Raw genomic sequence first — 18717 nt, 5'->3', positions numbered from 1 at the left:
ATGGGAAGAAAGGGAGAAAAACGAGAAAGAAAGAAAGAAAAAAAAAAAGTTATTAAAATAAAATTTTAAAAATATTACTAAAAATAAAAAAATTAAAAAGTAATAAAAAATAAAAAGAAAGAAGAGAGCAATGAAATCAATAAACCAGTCTACCAGTGATAATAAGGTCTAAATACTAAACTAAGATAAAGATAAAACCAGAAACAAATTAGATGCAGAAAGCAAACCCCAAGTCTACATTTGCTCCCAAAGTCCACTGTCTTGGGATGATTCGTTGTTATTCAGGTATTCCACAGATGCAGGGTACATCACGTTGATTGTGGAGCTTTAATCTGCTGCTCCTGAGGCTGCTGGGAGAGATTTCCCTTTCTCTTCTTTGTTCGCACAGCTCCTGAGGTTCAGCTTTGGATTTGGCCCTGCCTTTGCGTGTAGGTCATCTGAGGGCGTCTGTTCTTTACTCGGACAGGTCGGGGTTAAAGGAGCAGCTGATTCAGGGGCTCTGGCTCACTCAGGCCGGGGGGAGGGAGGGGTACGGAATGCGGGGCTAGCCTGAGGCAGCAGAGGCTGGCATGACGTTGCACCAGCCTGAGGCTCACCGTGTGTTCTCCCGGGGAAGTTGTCCTTGGATCCCGGGACCCTGGCAGTGGCGGGCTGCACAGGCTCCCCGGAAGGGGGGTGTGGATAGTGACCTGTGCTCGCACACAGGTTCTTGGTGGCGGCAGCAGCAGCCTTAGTGTCTCATGCCCATCTCTGGTGTCCGTGCTGATAGCCACAGCTCGTGCTGTCTCTGGAGCTCGTTTAGGCGGTGCTGTGAATCCCCTCTTCTTGTGCACCCCGAAACAATGGTCTCTTGCCTCTTAGGCAGTTCCAGACTTTTTCCTGGACTCCCTCCCTGCTAGCTGTGGCACACTAGCCCCCTTCAGACTGTGTTCACGCAGCCTACCCCAGTCCTCTCCCTGGGGTCTGACCTCCGAAGCTGGAGCCTCAGCTCCCAGCCTCCACCTGCCCCCGTGGGTGAGCAGAGAAGCCTCTCGGGCTGGTGAGTGCTGGCCAGCATCGATCATCTGTGCAGGAGTCTCTCCGCTTTGCCCTCTGCATCCCGTTGCTGCGCTCTCCTCTGTGGCTTGAAATCTTCCCTCCTGCCTACCCCCTGTCTCCACCAGTGAAGGGGCTTCCTAGTGTGTGGAAACTTTTCCTCTTTCGCAGCTCCCTCCCCGAGGTGCAGGTCCGTCCCTATTCTTTTGTCTCTGATTTTTTTCTTTTTTCTTTTGCACTACTCAGGTACGTGGGGATTTTCTTTTCTTTTGGGAAGTCTGAGGTCTTCTGCCAGCATTCAGTAGGTGTTCTATAGGAGCTGTTCCACATGTAGAAGTATTTTTCATGTATTTGTGGGGAGGAAGGTGATCTCCACATCTTAGGCCTCACCATCTTTAGGCCCTCCCTCTGCAGGACTTTTAAAACAGTGACTAAATGGACTTAGTACCTGCCTGGATCAGGAATGATGGAAGGATTGATCTATAAAATGATCACATTTAGAACTTTACTCTGGTATTAATCAGCTTAAGTTCTTATGAAGTGTAGTAACAGGTTCATTAGTTACAGTGTTGTATTTGACATGGATTTGATCAATTGTTTCCCTATTTAAAAATCTTTCTTGTGGGAATCTTATTGTAAATTTGGGAATTTAATTCTAGTTAATTTTAAGAAGATTGACCATACCCTGTAACGGTGATCCAGTGGGGAATACAGGAACTGTCTTATAAATTGGTCAAAATGTATTGGGCACATCAGTTTTGGGTGAGAATTTGGCCGTATTGCTGTTTAAAGTTGATAATACCATTTCCAGTGTCTATTGAGAGAAAAGTATTTAAACAAGTGCTGAAATTAATCTTATTGCTGCATGACTTGTAATAGCAAAAAGCAAAACTGAACATAGCTAGTTACAGCACTAGAGATCTTGTTAAATTATGATGTATCAATAGGACCATATATTATACAGCCATTAAAAAAGACTCATGTAGGGACTTCCCTGGTGGTCCAGTGGTTAAGACTCTGCACTCCGAATGCAGGGGGCCCGGGTTCGATCCCTGGTGGGGAACCAGATCGTGCATGCCTCAACTAAGACGCAGCACAGCCAAATAAATAAAGTTTAAAAGGAAAAAAAAAAAAAGACTGAGGTAGTACTGTGTGTATTGACATGCTCAGATCTCTAAAATATGCTGTTAGATAAAAACATGCATAGAAAATATACAGAAAACACATGAACCTGTAGTTATCTGTGATGAGATGTGGAGGCCAGGGCGTCTTCTCATTTTCACGTGTTTTTTTTTTTTTTTAATAAATTTATTTATTTTTGTCTGTGTTGGGTCTTCGTTACTGCACACGGGCTTCCTCTAGTTGTGGCGAGTGGGGCCTACTCTTCGTTGCAGTGCGCGGGCTTCTCATTGCAGTGGCTTCTCTTGTTGCGGAGCTCAGGCTCTAGGTGCGTGGGCTTCAGTAGTTGCGGCAACCGGGCTCACTAGTTGTGGCTCATGGGTTCTAGAGCACAGGCTCAATAGTTGTGGTGCATGGGCTTAGTTGCTCCGCAGCATGTGGGATCTTCCAGGACCAGAGCTTAAACCTGTGTCCCCTGCATTGGCAGGCAGATTCTCAACCACTGTGCCACCAGGGAAGCCCCTTCACGTGGTTTTTACAGTGACCATGTATAATTTTTTTAAATCAGTGAATAAATGTACTGTTGTTCATCTACATGTAGTTGTCCTTTGATATTCTTTACTTTTACATTTTTATTTGAGCAGTGGTGTGGTCTTTTCTGAAAATTTAAAAACACTTTTAGAACCATTACAGTGAGTTTGTCTTCAGTATTACTGCTGAAGTGACTGTCCCACTAATATGAGGTTTGTGGTATCTTGTTATTATTATTATTTTAAATTTAGGGCCTCTAGAAAAGGAAACCAGATATATGTGGTGGGAGTTAAAAAACAAGATGTAAATCTATTTTAAATCTCTGCTGTACTGTTTTTCTATTTCAGTTACCTAGAAAAGTACGAGAAAGTTCATCATTTTGGGGAGGATGATGATGAGGTACCACCAGGCAATCCCAAACCACAGCTTCCTATTGGTGCAATTCCATCTTCCTACAATTACCAGCAACACAGTGTGTCAGGTAAATATCACTGGAAATGAACAAGGCATAGTTCCACAGTTTTGAATTAGGAAAATAGACATCGTCCAATGAATTAAATTGAACTAATTGGTATGAGGGCCCTTTCTGTCATAGCCTGCATATAAGATTTTTAGTTGCAGGAATTTAGCGTTACAAATATATCTGTATTTTCAAGTGAAGTTTTAAAATTATTTCTTTGTCTAAAGATTAGTTTAACCTGAATAGTTACTAAAATGAGGAGAGGAAGGTCCTGTTAGGATTAGGGAAGCCAGAGGAGTACTCACAGCATCTACTAGATTTTCTACAAGCACCAGAATTTCTCAGAAATGTTTCTTACTATTCAACTGTTTTCCTGCCATGGTACCAGGGATTTAAGATTCTTTTCATTCATGTCATTCTTGTAATGGTTATAGAGGAATCTGCAGCTAAAAAGAGCAGGACTCAAGTTGGAAATAATCAGGTTGAGAGTCTACTAAAGAGGTTCTTGAGACAGAATAGATGGGAGTTCCGTTGTTTGTGGCTCGGGGGGTTGAGACAGTGATACTTGGGAAGAGAGCTCTGAAGAGGTAAGCATCTCTTTTCTTTAATCACCAACATTTGGCCTGAAAAAGAGGAGGAGATACATCTTTTTCAAGGGTATGTTCTTTATAAAATATACAATTATCTAGATCTTTATTATTCTTCATTGGTACTAATACCAATCTCTTAGGTAATCCTTAGTTTTAAGCTCCATTGTTTGTGCCAGTATCACTGATTTAAATTTTCCATTATCTATTTTCAGTTTCTTTCATGTTGAATTTGACTCTGTTTCTTCCCCAATCAGCTGAGGAAACAGGATCTCCTAGAATCTGTGATCTCCGTTAGAAGAGGCTTTCTCATCTGATGCTTTTGTATAGTTGGGGCTTGGGAGGGGTGGTGGCAGTGGTGAGTGCAAACCAAATCTACCTTTATATTTAATGAGAAGTTATTACCTCAAGAACTACTGTTAAAAGGGAACATTTTAAGTCACCATGTAGAAGATCTTACTAATAGCTTAAGCTGATTAAATAAAATGGGGTGACTTGTTAGGTGATATGCTTCCTGTTTTTAAAAATAGCTAAATGACCATTATCTAATTCAAGGATGTTATAGAGGGTATTCCTACATTGAATGAGACCTTGTACTAAAGACCTTTAAGACCATCTTGTAACTGTGTTGTTCCTATATTTCATCAACAGCAGAACTGTCCATTCTTGTAGCTTAAATAGAGTTTGGTGTCTATTCCAGCTTCTCCATTTCTACATTAGATCTTGTTTAAAATGAAATTTTTTTCTGGATCTGTTTTTTTTTTTTGGTCCCTCTCCCCTAATTAAACATGATTTACTTCAAGAAAAAAGATATTTCTGGTATTTCAGAAGCCTAATGAAAGTCATTGATAGAGCTACACAATTTTTAAGGGAATGACAATTTCTTGATCTGGTGTTACAATAACTCCTTTCTGATATGCTGTCATATGTCTGTCTTTTTTTTTTTTTTAAGGAGAATCTGAGTAGTTATGTAACATATGTAACATGTTTGACAAAATCAGGATTGGGGACTCATGAAAGGAGAAAAAACTAGGAGTTGCTGGGGAACATCAGACTACAATATATCTAATTCAGACTGAAAAGAGGTAGTGTTGCAGGGCAGCATTTATGAATTTGAAGGTGCTTTTTATTTTTCTAGAAGGAGCCATAGCAACATTATGACAGTGTTCTAAAAATTTAACATGACCATCAATATATAAAACAAATCCTTCACTGATGATTCTTTTCAAATGCCATTAAGGAAATATAGTAAGCTTCATAGCTGTCAATATATATGTGTGTGTGTGTTTGTGTGTGTGTAAATAAACACCAAAGTAGAATTACATGGTGGTAGATTAAGAGCCTTAGGAAATTTTAATAAGAATGTTTAAAAGATTTGTGTGTACATCCTTGATTATACAGCCTTACTCTTCTTATAGGTTTAGATTAATGTATTTGGATAAATGTATTTTATCTAGAGATGCTTATGTTGTTGATATTAAGAAAAGGTATTCTAAAACAGTATTTTGAAAGGTAATATAATAAATTGGCATTTAGTATGAAGTGCAATTCTACTCATAATTGTCATGATAGAATATTGTACATTGATAGAATATGGGACCAAATTTTCCTTTAAGGATACTGATGCCTTTTGCCCAGTGACTTGAAGTGGCCAAAAAAGTATTCATAGATTTTGCTTTGAATTTTAGAATTAGTAAGTATTGGCATCAAAATATGGTCATTTTATTTGCATAGTTTTTCATACTTTTCCATGCCATAAATACCTAATTTTTTCGTTTCCGTCTTTATTCTTTCTTCCTTGGTATTGATTTGGATACAGTCAGTTCTGCAGAATTGTAGTGTAGATTACTAAGGACTTTTTGTTTATCTTCTCTTACACTTTAAAATTTAAAAATTAATTAGTTTCTAAATTAAATTTTTTTAATTTATTTGCATTATCTTTAGTAGAAAAATTATGGAAGGCAAAATTGGTACATGACAACTCATTGAAATTAATAGAATTGCAGAATTTTAGAGCTAGCAAGGATTTTAGTGATCATTTAATCCAATTCAATCATTTTGGTCAAAGGAGGCCAAGCACCCTATCCATTCGCATTTTTGTTACGTAAATTTGGGAGAGCTTATACAGGAAGATGTATTATTTTAGTTTTATCAGTTGTATTTGAGCAAAGATTTTCCTTTACATGTCCCATATTCTTATAGACATTTGAACTACAGCAATCACTGCCAATATCAATGGAAAGAATGTACTGCCTAATATCTTTAATGTAAACAGCACTCCAGGAACAATTCTCCCTTTCCTCTGAACTGAAAACAAAGAGATTACCTCAGATTCAATTAGTTTGTCAGCAGTGATGCCTTTGTATAAACATTGAGTCAAGAATGTTGAAAATTTCCGATCCCATTCACATTATAACATTGTAGCTATTTAATCATACCTCCTTGGGGATGGGAAGGGAGGGTCTAAAAATCTTGTAAGCATTTTCTCATATATTATCATAGGAATCTTTACCAAGCCTCATATAATTAGAGGACTTTTCACAATTATCATATTTATTCATTTTATTTTAATTGGAGATGACTTTTGGCAAAGTCATTCACGTAAGGATGTATTGAATTGAGTATATGATGGCATCTGTTATTCTTCAGTAGCAAACAGAACAATTCCAAGATCATATTGAAAGCACATAAAGAAGACTGTGACAGATGTTGAATATAGGTTCCAATTTGTTTTCTATTGAAGAGATTTGCATGAAAATTTTGTGGAATCTAAAAACTTAATTATTGCTGAGACTTGGCATCTCATGATCAATTCCACTGTGCGGTATAGAAATATCAAAATCCCTATATTCACAGAAGTTATGTTACATTTTCCCCAGATATTTATGTTATTTATAAGAAATTTTACTTTTCAAGATTATAAAAAATGAACAACATATTATTGTTCAACCTTAAATATTATAAAGAATCGGTGTCTTATTCATTTATAAGTGTATTGTGATACTTCTTATTGGAGAAATTCCTAGAATATTTTAGAATTGTAGAGGTGTCTCCTCAGATATCTACACTGGGAAATGAAGAAGTTTCTTACATGATTTTCTTCTGTGGCATGTTGTGACAATAGATTCTTACTTGCATTCCATTTAGTGACATTTTTAAAAGATTTTTTTTCAAATCCATATTTTTCTGAAATGTTTCATCTAGCAGTTTTCTAACTCTTGTTTCTTGCCTTTTCCCATTAAACTAATTAGATCTTTATGTGAAAAATGTACTAGGGGTATATGTCTCAGGACGTAGCTGCCAAGGCCTAAACTGCACCAATTAAGAATCAGTATTTCTAGAAATATAACATTTTCTAATATGTATATATTATGAGTATAAAATATATTAGTGTTCTGTAATCCCATCTTCCCTACCTTCAAAGTTCTGAAAATGTTCTAATTCTCCTACATAAAATCCTAGTTAGGAAAAGATTTGTTAGGACACAAAAGCATGAACTGTAGAGGTAAAAATTTATAAATCACACTTCATCAAAATTAAAACTTCTCTTTGAAGACATTGTTAAGAAAATGAAAAGGTAAACCATTCACTATCGGGAGGAAATATTTACAAAATAAATATTAGATAAGTGACTCATATTCAGAATATTTTAAACTGACAGTATTAAGTGCCGACAAGGATGTATAGCACCAGGAACTCTCTCATACATCGCTGGTGGAAAGACAGAATGTTACCACCACTTTGGAAAACAGTTTCACAGTTTCTTGCAAAGTTAAACATACACTTTGTATGACCCAGCAATCCAAGAGAAATGAAGAAATATGTCCGCACAAAGTCCTGTATGTGAATGTTTACAGCAACTGTATTCAGAAGTGCCAAAAACTGGACACAGTCCAAATGTCCTTCAACTAGGGAATGGCTAAACAAATTATGTTACAGCCATACTATGGCAGTAAAAAGGAACCAACTACTGATACACACATCAAAATGGATACTAACGTCAAAAGCATTTTGCTAAATGAAATAAATCAGGCACAAAAAGATATATTGTGTGATTCTGTTTAATTGGCATTTTGAAATAAAGTAGATCAGTGGTTGTTTATGGATAGAAGAGAGGATCAACTACAAAGGAGCATAAAGAAACTTCTTTGGGGTGATAGAAATACTCTCTCTCTCCATTGTGGTTGTGGTTAAAAGACGATCAAAACTCATAGAACTGTAGAACTAAAAAGCATGAATTTTACATATTATGTGGCAATAAATCTGTCCTAAACAAGTAATAATCCTCCCAAAATTGGGTAAAGAAGGTTGGCAGCGTGTTTAGAAACGTGATATTGTTAAAAATTTGAAAGGAACCAGTCTTTTTGGCTTATAGTATTTAAAAATTGGAATAAGTCCCTTGAAATACAAGAATAAAAAATGTAGACAAGGTAAATTAAAATAAAGATACAATAGTAATTTCGCAATGATATCCAACAGAATATGTACATTTTTTATATTTTAATACTTTTTGAGGAATGTAATTTTCACTTAAGTTTAGAAAGTTGAACTCTAAACTTCTACTCAGTTTATATTTTATAAAAGAAAACAAGCTTCTGTCCTGTATTCAGAAGATATTAACCATAAAAGGTTTCTAATCCTTGATATAGTTAACAGTGTTTTCGTTTTTGTCTTTGTTAGATTATCTGCGTCAAAGTTATGGGCTGTCTATGGACTTCAATTCGCCAAATGATTATAATAAATTGGTGCTTTCACTATTATCTGGACTCCCAAATGAAGTGGACTTTGCTATTAATGTATGCACTCTCCTATCAAATGAAAGCAAACATGTCATGCAACTTGAAAAAGACCCTAAAATCATCACTTTATTGCTTGCTAATGCCGGGGTGTTTGATGACAGTAAGTTTTAGCCTTAATGTTTTGTATAATCATTGTATTAAAGGTGTTATAGATTTTTTTTTAAAGGTTTTTAAGGGGGAAGGTACTTTTTATTAGGCAATATACTAGCATTCTTCATTTCCTTTTGTTATATTAAATGTATTATTATTATTAATTAATTAATTTATGGCTGTGTTGGCTCTCTGTTTCTGTGCGAGAGCTTTCTCTAGTTGCGGCAAGCGGGGGGCCTCTCTTCATCGTGGTGCGCGGGCCTCTCACTATCGCGGCCTCTCTTGTTGCGGAGCACAGGCTCCAGACGCGCAGGCTCAGGAATTGTGGCTCACGGGCCCAGTTGCTCCGCGGGATGTGGGATCTTCCCAGACCAGGGCTCGAACCCATATTCCCTGCATTGGCAGGCAGATTCTCAACCACTGTGCCACCAGGGAAGCCTGATATTAAATGTATTATTTGAAATAATGAATGTTTGGATTTTTTTAACCTTATATATTTGAATAATAAAAGCCTCACTAGAGCTTTTGAAATTAAAATGCTGTATTTTTCTTATAGTAAATGTGGGTTTGTTGATTTGAGAAAATTGTTTGATACAAAATTCTGATAGCGAAAAATAGGACCTGGAAGAAATTGTTTCCTGAAGTCTGTTTCTGCTGGTGTGTAGTTATAATTTTTAACTAAGCAATTTAGATCAATGAATTTGAAAAATTGCTGCATAAATAATCAAAATAAGAATGATCAAATATTTCATATTTTTTTACTCGTAGGATTTGTTATTTGTAGGTTTTTATAAATCACGTTCTTTGTGTTCTGTGCAATTATCTCAAATCTAGGTTACTTTTCAGACCAAATTGCTCAATTCTTTAATTGAGCAGTTTAACTAGTAATCCCTAGTTTAATAGGGATTTAGAAAATATGTTTTGAAATTTTTTCCTGCTATAGTTTTTCTTTTTAAAATATTCTATGTCAGCTGAATGTTACTGACATAAAATTTTTTCTTGCTTCTCAACTCTCCTTCTACCCCAATACCATGTAACTTCTTTTGTCAGAAGTATATTCTATTAATGGATTAAGGTATTGATATATTTTGAAATTATCATATAGGAAATTATATAGAACAGTAGATATAGTCTGAGAATTTCATGTAATATTTCATAGGTTCATGAGTATTTTTATGTTTAAACAGTGATGTGTTTGCAAATGAGTTCATTTTTCTGTAATTTGGGTCAGTAGTGTAATTTTCAAACATACTTTTATTTGGGATTATCTAAGTAGGATTCCTTTGTTGTTGTTGTTGTTGTTGTTGTTGTTGGCCATGCCGCACGGCTTGTGGGATCTTAGTTCCCTGAGCAGGGGTTGAACCAGTCCCTTAGTTCCCTGACCAGGGATTGAACCAGCCCCTCGGCAGTGAGAGCACGGAGTCCTAACCACTGGACCGCCAGGGAATTTCCTAAGTAGGAGTCCTTACAATTTAACATGTACTTATTTTGTATGAAGACATTTTGAAATTAAACAAAAGTGAAAATGAGTTTCTTACCCTGCCAGAAACTATTCTTGGTTACTTGGAGGAGGAACAAAGATTAGCACTTATCAGTTTGTATTGTAACTTTGAAGATCTAAATTTGGTAGATTTCCATCTCACCCTCATTTTCTTTGCTTCCTGATATTTCATTTTGATCTTTTAAAGACATTTTTCAGCATTTAATATAGAATGGTTTAAAATTGTTTCACATTTTTTTAGAAATCTTAAAATGAAGTTTTTAAAAATAGTAAATATTCTCAGACCAGAATAATTTTAGTGAATTCTTACCATTTAATCATTGAATAAGAATTACATTTGTATATATGATAAAAGTGAGCTTACCAGCTTTGATGCGCTGAGGCATGACATTCTTTACACCCAGTTTATCTTCTTGCATTCTTTAGCGTTTTTGTTCATCTCAGACTAAATTATTATGTAGAGTAGCAATCTAAAACATTAATAATTTAGCAAATGCTGTTTAATGGATGTTTCTTTTATTTCAACAGTTAGAAGTTTAGAGTTCCAGAGTACATAGGGACTTTATGAAGACCGTATACTTAAAACAGTGGTTTTACATTATGAAAATAATTCTTTTGAGTTTGAAGATGAAGGGTATATTTGATTATGGGTATATTTCATAAGGCTCTTGAGAGGTTTTGAATTTTTTTAGGGCATGGAATTTTAATTGAGAGAAAATGTAAATACCACTTTCTTTGAAGGTGTGGAATGTTTATACATATATGTGTTTGAAGAAGTATAATAAAAATTCCATGTGACAAAAATTTAATTTTTCCATCTTATATTTCCATTCAGTATTCTTTTCCCAGTGAAGTTTTTCTATATAAGGTTTTCTTCAGGACAAACAAAATTTTGTCCCTTTAGTAGGGTGTGGACTTCATTTTTCTGATTCAGCTGCTACGTCTATATAAATTTGATATTTTATGAAATTCTTCTTTAGGTCACTGTAGTTAAACTTATTTATTAAAAACTTCAAATCTGTTCTTTATATCATGTCCCCATGATCCTAATATCAATATAATGTTAAACTGTTTCCATTCTTCACCCTTATTAGTACTTTTTCAATGAATAGTCTTATTCTAACCTAAGTACTTTACAACTTTAACTCAGTATTAAGTAAAAATATTAGATCTATACTTAAAGGCGTGATAAGACTGCAAACATTCAGTAAATCTTTTACAACAGAAAATATATCCATATGTTATGCATGTCACAGCACATCCATTTAAGGAGATTTACTTTGGTTTTTTTAAAGAATTACATTCATAAAACTAGTTTTTCTGTTAAAAATTGCCAATACATAGTTTTCTCTCTGCATTTGAAAACCAATAGCTTTCATTACAGAATACAGATAATTACAGGTAGTTGATGAAAGTACCTACCTAATTTTTAAAGGTAGATGCCTATTGTGTCACAGCTTAGACATTTGTATGATACAGCTTTCCTGTCTGGTCCTGTAACTGACAAAATGAGTTAGCAATGCAGAGGAGAGAAAAGCGATATGTATCTGTATACCTTAACCTCTGTTGTCCGGAGGGGGCAGGGTGTTATTAAGAAGCTTTTGAAAATAGATGGTTTGACTTTGCTCCTGATAACTTTATCAAGAAATACAAACAAGCTATAGCTGAGAATGTTTCCTAAAGGAGATTTCATTGTGGGAATTATTCCCAAAGAATGCCTTGTCCACAAATATTTCAAATATGAATTACATAATTCTTTTTGAAATGACTATGAAGATTTAAAGTTATAACAGTTTGGCAATCTAATAGCAGTAGCATCAGTTTGACTTTTTAATATGTTTCTCTTCTACAAATGAAAACTAATGCAGAGTAACTATTACAGTACCCTCATTTTTTTCTTATTGTCTGTATAACTATTATGAAAGTGAGTTGTGTATTTTTAGATTGTAGTGACATAAGCTTTCTTTAAATTCTATAATTTAAAAAAACAGTATTTCAAAAGAAATTATCATGACTTTCTATCATTTATTATGAAACAATTTTTAATGAACAAGGTATCCTAAAATGTAGTTTTACTGTTTTTCCAAACCTACCTATTAAGGAACTAAGTGAAAGAAATAATTTCATTTTACTGAATACACTATTATTCTTTTAGCTTTAGGATCCTTTTCTACTGTATTTGGAGAAGAATGGAAGGAGAAGACTGATAGAGATTTTGTTAAGGTAATTCACATAAAGTAAAATATTGAACCATTGAATTACATGTAGCCAAGGGCCAAGGGTCAGTGGTTGCTTATTTTATATACAAATTGTGATTAACTTGAGTAAAAAATTGTTTAGAATAGCTAATAAACAGAAGTAAAATTTTTAGTTATCATACATAGATTTCTGAGAATGATAATTCTGTAATAAAAGCAGTAAATCAAAGGATACCCAGACTGTGAGTAGCAGTCCTGGTAATTTCCTTAGGATTCTTTTTCAGTTCACTTAATCACTCTTCAGCTGTGTCTAATATGCCACTTGATTTGTTTGTTAAGTTTTATTATAGTGACTGTGTTTTAATTTCTAGAAATTCTCATTGTAATTTTTCAAATTTTCCCTTTTTGATCTTCTCCTTTTATACTTTTATAATTTTTAAAATATATATTTAAAATAGCTTTTTATTAATATAATTAAATTATATATTAATTAAATATATGATATATAAACATGAATATATCATATATTTTATATGTAAAATATAAATGTAAGCTTAAAGATATGTACATATACACATACCTGATAATGCTAATGTCTAAGCCTCCTGCAACTCTAATTCTGCTGATTCTGACTTGGTGGATTATTCCTTTGTGTTTTATAATGTTGGTTTATAAATTTCAGCAGATTTCTTTCTGTAGGATTTTTGTACAGATTGGTTGGAGAGTATTTCTTCACTTCTGTGTTGCTTTTGCCAGTCACTTGAAAGGAAATACTGATCAGAATGACTTTATATTAATTTTTTTATTGGAGATTTTTCTGACTACTCTGATGGTAAAAACAAATCCATGGGAGATGTGGAGCAGTCTAGTGGTGAATATATCATGGATTGTTTTTAACTGAAAGCTCACGCAGAGACAGTCAATCCCTTTTGTCTCCCTTTCTTAGGGGTGTTAAACCTTCAAATTTCTCACCATGATATGGAGTTGCATTTTTAATCCCCAGTTTTACAAGCTCACTAAAGTTTTATATTCTGTCCTTACCCCACCCACTAAAAGCCAAGTCTCTTGATTGTAGTTAAGCAGATAATTTCTATAACTCCAGAAAACTGGTGAGTAAAATGTAAGATGCACAAAAAAGTACACTGAAGTAACACATGCAATCACAATGGGGAATGGGTTTGTCAGTATAGTCACTAATCATATGAAATCAAGAAGACACCAATATGTTGAAGATGAATAGATGATAACCTCTGTTTTGTGTTCTCATTAATTTCTGCTATTTATATTTTATTCTTATACTGTATTCTTTGGGTTTAAGTTTCTTCACTTTTTCTAATTTCTTGAGCTGGCGCTTACAGTTATTGATTTTTTAAAAATTTTTTCTAATATATACATTTGAAGCCATAAAATTCCATCCAAGCACACATTTAACTTTATACTTCCAATTTTGATATTTCATGTTTTTATTATAACTCATTTTAAAATATCTTCATATTTCAATTACGATTTTCTCTCTGAAACATGGATTATTTAGAAGGGAATTTTCTTAATTTCCAAAAACGTATGAAAAATTTTCTAGTTTCCTTTTCTTCTTAATATCTAACTGAATTTCAGTATGTTCGGAGAAACATACTGTGTATAATTTTAAACCTTTGAAATGTTTTCACCCTTTATTTGGTAGCTTAGCATTGATCAGATTTTATAAGCACTCCGTGTGTATTTGAAAATAATATATACAGGCATATCTTGTTTTATTGCCCTTCACTTTATTGTGCTTTGCATATACATTTTTACAACTTTAAGGTTTGTGGCAACCTCGCGATGAGCAAGTTTATCAGTGCCATTTTTCCAACAGCATTTGCTCATTTCATGTCTCTGTGTCCCATTTTGGTAATTCTCAATATTCCAAACTTTTTCATTATTATTTTATTATTATTATATTTGTTTTGGTCATCTGTGATCAGTGATCTTTGATTTTACTACTGTGACTCACTGAAGGTTCAGATGATGGTTACCATTTTTTTAGCAATAAAGTATTTCCTATTCAAGGTATGTACACTGTTTTTTTAGGCATAATGCTGTTGCACACTTCATAGACTACAGTGTAGTATAAACATAACTTTTATATGCACTGGGAAACCAACTTTGTGCTGACTCACTTTATTACGATGTTCATTTTATTGCGGTGGTCTGGAACTGAATCTGCAATATCTTCAAGGTATGCCTGTATTCTGAAGTTGTTGGGTGTAAGTTTCTATATATGACAGTTAAGCCAACACAGTTAATCATTTTTTGTTTGTTTTTTTGTTTTGTTTGTTTGTTTGTTTGTTTTTTTTTTGCGGTACGCGGGCCTCTCACTGCTGTGGCCTCCCCTGCCACGGAGCACAGGCTCCGGACGCGCATGCTCAGCGGCCATGGCCCATGGGCCCAGCCGCAACATGACACGTGGGATCCTCCCAGACTGGGGCACGAACCCGCGCCCCCTGCACCGGCAGGCAGACTATCAACCACTGCGCCACCAGGGAAGCCCCAGTTAATCATTTTCTAAAAAATTTTTTATTGGAGTATAGTCGATATACAGTGTTTTGTTAGTTTCATCTATGTAGCAAAATGAATCTTTTATACATATACATATATCCATTCTTTTTTAGATTTTTTTCCCATATAGGTTATTACAGAATATTGAGTAGAGTTCTCTGTGCTATTCAGTAGGTCCTTTTTAGTTATCTGTTTTATATATAATAGTGTGTATATGTTAATCCCAATCTCCTAATTCATACCCCTCTTCCCGCTTTTGATTTTGGTAACCATAAGCTTGTTTTCTACATCTGTGACTCTTTCTGTTTTGTAAATAAGTTCGTTTGTACCGTTTTTTTTAGATACCACATATAAGCGATATCATATGATATTTTTCTTTGTCTGATTTACTTCACTTAGTATGATGATCTCTAGGTCCATCATGTTGCTGCAAATGGCATTATTTCGTTCTTTTTTATGGCTGAGTAATATGACATTATATATATGTACCACATTTTCTTTATCCATTCCTCTGTCAATGGTCATTTAGGTTGCTTTCATGTCTTGGCTATCGTAAATACTGCTGCAGTGAACACTGGGGTGCATGTATCTTTTCAAATTATAGCAACACAGTTAATCGTGATACTTAAGAGTTCCACGTCAGTACTGGCTCTTTTTTTTTTTTTTTAATTGGGGTATAGTTGTTTTACAGTGTTGTGTTCCTACTGTACAGTGAAGTGAAGTAGAGTTCCTTGTGCTTTACAGCAGGTTCTTATTAGTTATCTGTTTTATACATATTAGTGTATATATGTCAATCCCAATCTCCCAGTTCATCTCCCTTCCCCCCTCCCCTGCTTTCCCCACTTGGTGTCCATACATTTGTTCTCTACATCTCTGTCTCTATTTCTGCCTTGCAAACTGACTGTCATACAGAGTGAAGTAAGTCAGAAAGAGAAAAACAAATATCTCATATTAACGCATATATGTGGAATCTAGGAAAATGGTACAGATGAACCAGTTCACAAGTACGGGCTTTTTCAGCTGTTTATTTCTTCATTTATGAAGAGAGATATGTTAAAAGCACCCAGTTTGATTGAGGATGTGTTTCTTTTAGCTTATAGTTCTATAATAATTGTGTTTTTATATTTTGAGAATGGGCTATTTAGTGCACACAGGTATAGTTGTTACATCTTTCTGGTTAATTGAACATATTATAAAGCATCCTTGTTACCTTTAAGTCTCCTTTATCCTTTTTTTTTTTTTGGGTCTGATATCAGTATAACTATATCAGCTTCCATTTGGTTGGTGTTTATATAGTTCATAATTTTATTTTTATTTATTTATTTTTTTGCGGTATGCGGGCCTCTCACTGTTGTGGCCTCTCCCATTGCGGAGCACAGGCTCCGGATGCACAGGCTCAGCGGCCATGGCTCACGGGCCCAGCCGCTCTGCGTCATGTGGGATCTTCCTGGACTGGGGCACGAACCCATGTCCCCTGCATCAGCAGGCTGACTCTCAACCACTGCATCACCAGGGAAGCCCTATATAGTTCATATTTTACTTTCAGTCTTTTTTATCCTTATATTATAGGTGAATGTTTTTTTTGTAAATAACATATATTTCAGCTTTTTTTTTCCCCTGTGAAAAACTTTGGGTTTTGTGTGTGTGTGTGTGTGGTACGCGGGCCTCTCACTGTTGTGGCCTCTCACTGTTGTGGCCTCTCCCGTTGCGGAGCGCAGGCTCAGAGGCCATGGCTCACGTGTCCAGCCACTCCACAGCATGTGGGATCTCCCCAGACCGGGGCACGAACCCGCGTCCCCTGCATTGGCAGGCAGACTCTCAACCACTGCGCCACCAGGGAAGCCCAAAACTTTGTTTTTAAATTAGTGCATTTATTCCATTTACATTAATTGTAATTTTGGTACAGTTATGTTTAAATTTACCGTGCTCTGAATTGGTTTCTTTATGTCCTGCCTGTTCAGGTTTGTTTTCTTTCCTTCTCCTTTCTTACCTTTTTTGAATTGATTTGACTGAGTATTGTTTATTATTCAGTTTTCTGCCCACTTAGTTTTTACATATACTTTTTCTGTTTTCTCATTAGAGATTATATTCTAATCCTTACTAGTTTAATAAGTTAATACTTTTACGTCTTCTTAGATAATTGCAGGGACAATAGAACAACCCCATCTCTGTTTTCTTATTTTTTGATTTATATACTACTTTTGTTGTGCATTATTCCATTTTTGTCAGAGAACGTATTCTGTATGACTTAAATCTTCTTTAAACTTATCAAGACTTGTTGTATGGCTCAGCATATGGTCTTTCTGGTGAATGTTTTATGCACACTTGAAAAGAATGTTTGTTGTACTATTGTTGGATATAATATTTGTTGATAACAATTAAATTGATATCATTGTCAGTGTTGTTCAAGATTTCTGTATCATTAATGCTTTTCTATATAATTGCTCTATGATTTCTTGAGAGATGAGTGTTGGAATTATCAACTGTAATTACGAATGTCTGTATCCCCTATCAGTTCTGTCAGTTTTTGCTTCATGTGTTTTGAACCTCAATTATTAGTGGCATGTACATTTAGGATTATTATATTTTCTTGATGATTTTATTTGTCATTATGAATTATTCTCCCTGACCTCTGGTAATTTCCCTTATCCTGAAGTCTCTTGTCTGATATTATCAACATCAGCATTTTTATGGTTAATGTTTTCATCAAATATCTTTTTCCATCACTGTGCTTTTCATCTGTAGTTTTATATATAGTGTTTCTTATAGATGGCTTATAGTTGAGGCTTTCTTCTGCTTCCTTCAGTGTGCCTTTCAGTGTATAATTTCTTCCTTTTCATCAATGCATTCAGACTATTTATACTTTATGAGCATTTTAAAGGTAACATTTCATTTTCGTGTTGTTTGCATTATTACTGACAATAAGTTAGTTTCATTCTTATTGTTCTTCCTTTTGTGATATGTTTTATCTGACTGCTTTTAAGGTGTTCTCTTTGTCATTGATTTTTTTAATGTGCCTTGTTGTGGTTTTTATATTTATTTAGTTAGTTTTGTTTTGCTTGAGGTTTATTTAGCTTCTTCGTTTGGTATTTTTCATGAAATTTGGGAAGTTTTTGGCAGTTATTTCTTCAGAAATTTTTTGTTTCCCCTCCTGCTTTTCTGGAACTGTTCTGCAGGCCCCTGTGGCTCTGTTCATTGTTTTTAGACCTTTTTGTTTTCTGTGTACTTCATTGTGAATAGTTTCTATTGTTATATCTTTATTTTCTCTTTTCCAATTAAGCCCATCTAGTCATATTTTTTTGTTTCAGATATTATGTTTTTCAGCTCTAGAAATTCCATTTGATTCTCTTTTATATTGTCCCACATTCATCTTAGTTATGTTCATATTTTCTTTTAAATCCTTCAACATGTTTAATAATAGTTGTTTTAATGTTCTTGTCTGCTAGTTTCACTATTTTTATTGTTTCTGGGGTTTTTTTGTTGAAACTGAGTTTTGTCTCAGTTATGAGTCATGTTTCCCACTTCCTTTGTACATCTAGTAATTTTTTATTAGATATAGGTATTGGGACTGTTACATTATTTAGTGTCTGTTTTTTGCTGTCTTCCAAGAATGTTGCACATTGTTCTGGCATGCTTTTAACTAATATATGGATAGTTGTTTTTAAGTTTTGTTATGACGAATACAGGACTAGTTTATCTTTATTCCTAAGGTATGGTCTTTTTTGGACCTGAATTAGCTGGGTGTATATACATATATACGTAGAGAGAGAGAGAACATATATATATAACGTCTTCTCAGTTTAGTAATTGCAATGACCTCTTGGGTTTATTGTCTCTGTATCATTGTCTAGAAAGAGTG

At 34.7% G+C, this 18717-nt stretch overlaps 1 protein-coding gene and 1 non-coding gene across 2 annotated transcripts in view; both read left to right on the top strand.

Moving 5' to 3' along the window:
* The window catches only part of ARID2 (AT-rich interaction domain 2), a 171469-nt gene that overhangs the window by 85730 nt on the left and 67022 nt on the right, over positions 1 to 18717 (top strand). Inside the window, exons 4-6 of the mRNA XM_007463831.1 lie at positions 3033 to 3166; positions 8413 to 8631; positions 12278 to 12345. Coding sequence (XP_007463893.1) covers positions 3033 to 3166; positions 8413 to 8631; positions 12278 to 12345 — 421 coding nt within the window. The remainder of the gene's footprint in view (positions 1 to 3032; positions 3167 to 8412; positions 8632 to 12277; positions 12346 to 18717) is intronic.
* On the top strand, positions 2027 to 2098 carry TRNAR-CCG (transfer RNA arginine (anticodon CCG)). Its single transcript has one exon. It is a non-coding gene; the product is annotated as a tRNA-Arg (tRNA).

This window comes from Lipotes vexillifer, unplaced genomic scaffold, assembly GCF_000442215.2.
Source record: "Lipotes vexillifer unplaced genomic scaffold, Lipotes_vexillifer_v1.1 scaffold1587, whole genome shotgun sequence".
Taxonomy (NCBI): Eukaryota; Metazoa; Chordata; class Mammalia; order Artiodactyla; family Lipotidae; genus Lipotes; species Lipotes vexillifer.
The sequence above is the reverse complement of the archived record's forward strand: the minus strand, read 5'-3'. Positions and strand labels throughout refer to the sequence as shown.